The sequence below is a fragment of the Eucalyptus grandis genome, chromosome 10, assembly GCF_016545825.1.
Source record: "Eucalyptus grandis isolate ANBG69807.140 chromosome 10, ASM1654582v1, whole genome shotgun sequence".
In the NCBI taxonomy this organism is placed as follows: Eukaryota; Viridiplantae; Streptophyta; class Magnoliopsida; order Myrtales; family Myrtaceae; genus Eucalyptus; species Eucalyptus grandis.
In genome coordinates, this window is record NC_052621.1 from 19041330 (window position 1) to 19046910 (window position 5581).

Below are 5581 nucleotides of genomic sequence, written 5' to 3' on the forward strand. Positions count from 1 at the left end.
GAACATCTACACCGTGGAATCAAGGCAAAGCCGTGCCGTAACTTCTCTTTGTTCATAGTGGAATCCAGCCAATAGGCTGTCGGGAAGAAGAGTGGACGTAGGCTTGATATAAGCCGAACCACTATAAACCGCGTGTTCAATTTTCTCTTCTCTCGCTTTACTTTAATTATCGTTTGTCTCAAATCCATCAACTGTCTAGTATTGTGCAATTACTGAAGAAAAATCTTTTATATACCTATTCACCCCCCTCTAGGTACTCATACTAGCAATATCAACATTAACTCTAATGTCTCTTCACTATCAAAATCATACTTAGTCAACAGTCAAGAAATTACATCATCATTGTCTCATAATGCCTTGAGGGTGCCAAGCGTTGATCTTAACTAAGAAAAGTTTGTAGAAGTTTCCATACCTTCAATGCTATTAGAAGAATCAGATAGATCCAAAAATTCAAGACTTCCTTTGACCCTGCTTGCAAGCCCGCAATGTGATTTGATCATGTGAACCAGAAGGTCTGGGCCTCAACTTCATAACAGTTTTTGGTGCCATAGTTCCGAAAGTGAAGAAAAGTTTTGATCTTTTTGCAATAGAGAAGAGGATGTGGGAAGTGTTTTGTAGAGAGTGAGTTCGGGAGTGTGTATGAGAACGAAGAACAAAAAGAGAAGTTTTTGCTTTTTATGGAATATGAAGTGACAAGATTTAAAGGGTTTAAAAGAGATCCGATTTTTAAGAGACATTTTTACTTTTTAGACTGAAAAAGTAATTCAGTGTTTTTTTATAATAAATATATATAATAATAATCTCACACAATCGTGATTTTATAATTACTATTCCGTAAATCTCATACCATAGATGATATCTTATGTACTTTTTTTTTTGTTAGAAGTACTGTATATACTCACCATAATTTTTACGTAAATTCCAATTAAATTCCACCATTTAATACAACTTCAACTTCCCCTGCCCCCAACTTAACACCACCGCCGGCAACCGACCATCTGCGGCACACTCCGCCACCATCAACAACCGTTGTCTGCCCCACAGCCACCAACACCCCGCTGACGTCACCTTCGCCGCCGCCACTGCCGAGCTTCCAAACCACCATCGGCAACCATCCAATCTCGAACTCGACCTCCACTGCCACCATCAAGCTCCACAATAATTTAGTCCAAATCGCAGCACATGTATCATTTATCACGAAAGTTGATCTCCATTGCCCACATTGATTTAAGATGTTTTCCAAGACGATGCGAAGATCAAGCCCTCAAAATCCGACTCTGAATTTCTTTCTAGATTAGTCATGCTTTTTTCTTTCCTCGGATTTGAGTTGGAATGGATATTTGGAAGGTTGTTGATATCGTGCGTGACCTTGAGCTCGGGCATTGATGACAACAACAGAGAAATGAGATGTAGATTGCAGTGACCCGAGTGGTGGGCGGCTGCGGTGATGGCGTGGCGGTGGCCGGTCCATTATTAGTAACAAAGTTCTTTCCAAACACAATAGCTTCCAGCCATCGGAATCCTACTTCTTTTGTAATCCGATCCCATGAGTAACCAAACGAGGCCATGAAGTCACACGGATGATATATTTTCTTTTTACCCTTCATAGGACGTTCGAGGATGTTGTTGTAATGAAATTTGGTGCAATTTTGATAAAAGTGTCGGATAAATCATAAACCCATTGCATTAATGATATTTTAATGATAAACCTTTTAAGTATGTCAATTTGAGGGGTATTGGAGATATTGTTCGTGTCTCTCCTGGACGAAGGCTCTACCTTTTTTAATTCAAATTTTAATTATTTTTAATTATTTCTCTCTCTCTCTCTCTCTCTCTCTCTCTCTCTAAAGATGAATTGAAAATAGCTAGTCACGGCTTTTTGTAGGTACAAAATCGAGTGAATGAGACGTCCGGCGAAAATGTTATACCCGGTAAAATTTTCACCAAATTTACATAAAAATCACTTTAATATAATTTTTCAAAAATTTTCCCAATTTGGTGCGGGTCATCATTTTATAATCTTCAGCTTTATCAAAGGCTTTTTCTACATATAAACGTCTCTCCTGCATAAACAGTTGTAGGCTAAATCAATATTGTATTTAGAGCAGTCGTTTTTTTCTTTCTTATTGAGCTATGCATTTCTATTCGCTTGAGTAGCATCGTAGGAACAACAACCTAATTACTTTCTGTTTGAATATATCATTATAAATGCACACACTAGTTCTTGTGGACTCATTACACACAAGTACAGCATCATGAGAGACAAAGTAGGAGTTATGGTCACGACCTACTGTTTACTGAGCACCTAAAATTCTAACCAAGTTGTAACCACAAAAAAGTTGCAATAAATTAATCAATTCCTGTCGAGGCGACCACACTCGCACCTATTTCAATGGAGCTTCGGACCATACTTTTATGACGCTGGTTACAGATTGCAATATTGCTCCAACGAACGTATAGATCCCGTGTGTTGTTTCTTGACATGCCTATGGCAGAAAGCTTTCATCCTCTCAAGGCCATCTTCGAGGGAAGACGGCTCCACGGCGAAGGTTATGCGCAGCCAGTTCTTCATTCCCAAAGCCATCCCTGCAAAAAGGAACGTAGAACATTGCCCTTCAGACTTCTAATCTTTTAAAACATTACAGACTTTCGATGTCCGCCCATCTCACGATCGTGAAACACGTTTCATTTCGTCGAGTACGAGAAGCAGACTTCACCAGGTAGGACGAGAACGGACTCTTCTCTAGCCAGCTTGACGCAGAAATCCAAGTCGTCCTCTATGTCCTCCAACAGTGATGAATTCAACTTGACCTGTCATTTGTTTTGCATCTTTCAGCTCCTCAAAATGGCAAAAGATGAATCGCTTGAATAACACCGTGCGTGCCACAACTAGATGAATGAATGCGTGTGTGCTCATACCATAGCAAACATGGACCCTTCGGGCCTTTTCGGGCATGCGAGGCAAGGAATCTCTTGAATCTTGTCATAACATATATCCGCTCCCTCTCTTAGCATGCGAAGAACTTTCAAGAAGAATTCCTCATTCGTTCTCTCGAGTATCTGAGGAATCGCTGCCTGTCGTGATTTTAGAGTAAGATTCACATATGATCGATTATTCCATTAGGACAATGCCAATCCTCATGAATCCGGTTTATCACCGAAGGACGAGTTGATATACCTGAACAAAGGTTGTAGGATCGGGGGATACATTTAGAAATCCTACAATGGACTCGACAACCTGAAAGTGATCGAGAACACGAATTTGTCATTCCTCAAGGAACTGATCATCATTCATCTCATCGTAGCAGAGAGAGAGAGAGAGAGAGAGAGAGAGAGAAAGAGAGAGAGAGACAAACCCCGGTATCCTTCAGAAAGCCGTTCGGATCATTCGTTGCTACCCAACCGAGTCGCCAGCCGGGGACTATCCACCTCTTTGATAGGGAGCCCACCGTCAAGACGGGCGTGATCGATGCAAAAACACCCATGGGCACGAATGGCGTATCCCCAAAAGCTAGATGGTCGTAGACTTCATCTGCAATCACCATGATTCCAAGCTTCCTAGCCGTTTCGGCAATCTAATTGGAAGTAACATAAGAAAAATAATGAACGAAGTTAGTGTTGGTCAAAACAATACCACATTCATATGCTTATTGTAATTTTTTCCATAGTCTGAGAGATTTAGATAGCAAATTTCTGGACTATGAATTAACATACAAGTATCGTGGTCCGAGTTCCCTCATACCCATGTGGGCTAAAAAGTGTGGTTTTGTGGCACGGGATGAAGAATGAGAGATGTAGAAGGGGAAGTGCAATGGTGAGATTTGCATCGGATTGTTTATGCTAGGAATTCATGGATGTGATGATTATTATTTTAGAGGATCTCTAAAAATGGGATTGGCTCTGTTCTCCTAATGATGACCCAGTAGGTCAAAACCAGTTATTGTTTTAACACAATTCATAGGTCTGTTCAAGAGATCGGATGTCCAAACTAAATTGGGTATGGTTTATAAGAATGTGACTGTCCATACTATTCTTAGAAGTGATCTATCGAGGGAAGGCCGGCTTGGTGTTCCGACTCTCCGAGCACCGCACAAGCCTATCCTTGGCCAGGCGGCACTAGCACTGTATACCATATGAGCTCATAAAACAGTTTACCTCCTTCAGATGTTGGTAGCTAAAGACAGTTCCGCACGGATTGCCGGGATTGATGATCACCATCGCGACAGTGTTTGCGTCCGCAAGATCCTCCATGCGCTCGAGATCGACCTCCCAGCCCCTGTTGGGGAGGAGGTCGAAATACCTCACCTCGAGGCCACAGAGCGCCGCGCGTGCGACGTAGCACGGGTATCCGGGCCTCGGAAGCAGAATGTTGGCGCCGGGGCGAGCGAGGGCCGTCACTATGACTTCGATGGCTTGCGTGCCTCCTATCGTCAGGTAGACATCGTCCGGTGATAATTTGTAAGGGAGGTCACGCGAGAGATGATCGGCAATGGCCCTATTGAAATTTTATACCTCAAGTTAGCCTTAGCTTACTAATTAAATTAATGCTGGCCATTTCCAAAACTGAACTTATATTTTTTTCCCACATGTAACAATGATAACATGTGGTCAATCCAATTCGTCCAGTAATTTCATGCGTTGCCCACAAAAATTCTATCACTACGCAGGTAATAAAAATAATATATGACACTAAAATTTTGATTATTTCACCATAAATAATTTTTTTAAAAATATTTTATCTAAAAATAATCACTTGCATCGCCAGAAACAATTAGTCAATGGAATTTTTTTATTATCAATAAATAATTTATGTATATTTGTCGTTTATTCATATTTATGAGAGATACCAATTTTTTTAATTTTTTTTTAAGTTATTTATTTTTATGAAACAAATAAAGTCTTAAAATCAAGATTTCGTGACATAGGCAAGTACTAAACACGTAAGCCTTCGAAGTTGGAACAGATTTTTGCATGTGTGTTGGTGCTGTGGATAATAAAATCGCCATCCGTCCGGGGCATGCGTTGGTATTACCTTCTAGCGGGAAGAATGCCGACGGTGGGGGCGTAACAGTTGAACTCGGCCGAGCGGACTGCATCGACGACGGCGTCCTCCGCGACCTGTGCAGTCCGGAAACAGGGGAACGAGGAGGGGTCGCCCTGGCCGAGTGGTACGACGGCTCTGCGGTCATCCCTGTTGAGGTTCTCCATCACCCGGTCGAGGACGCCACGGACCGTAATTGCCGACGCTCCCAGGAGCCTGCCGTTGCCCCGGAACGTCCACTCGGTCCTGGCCTTGGTCTTGTTCATGGTCCTGTTCTGCACTGGCACCGTCATCTTTCGGGGATCGATCGGCAAGCGTCGAGGTAAGTTCGCGCTTTTGTGTTTCGTGGGGTGTGTTCAAAGGACACTCCGGCGGTGTGCGTTTAAATAACGGGGAGGTCTAGATGCGGACAAAGGCAAACGACGTCGGACTGTGAGACACGCCTGAATCCACGTGGTCGGTTCGTTAAACTATGGTGACCCAAAATTGACTAGAGTAATTAATATGGGGCAGGAAAATTCCGAATGCCTTCCGATGCTT

At 42.4% G+C, this 5581-nt stretch overlaps 1 protein-coding gene across 1 annotated transcript; it reads right to left on the reverse strand.

The window, feature by feature from the left end:
* Nucleotides 1–925: 925 nt before the first annotated feature.
* On the reverse strand, nt 926–5223 carry LOC120288734 (probable aminotransferase TAT2). The gene is made up of 8 exons (XM_039302868.1): nt 5033–5223; nt 4156–4495; nt 3357–3575; nt 3179–3238; nt 2920–3075; nt 2718–2811; nt 2455–2586; nt 926–1137 (listed from the first exon to the last, which is right to left on the reverse strand). Exons 1-8 carry the CDS (start codon nt 5206–5208, stop codon nt 926–928), a joined length of 1389 nt encoding a protein of 462 aa, XP_039158802.1. The 5' UTR covers nt 5209–5223.
* Between the last annotated feature and the right edge of the window lie 358 nt (nt 5224–5581).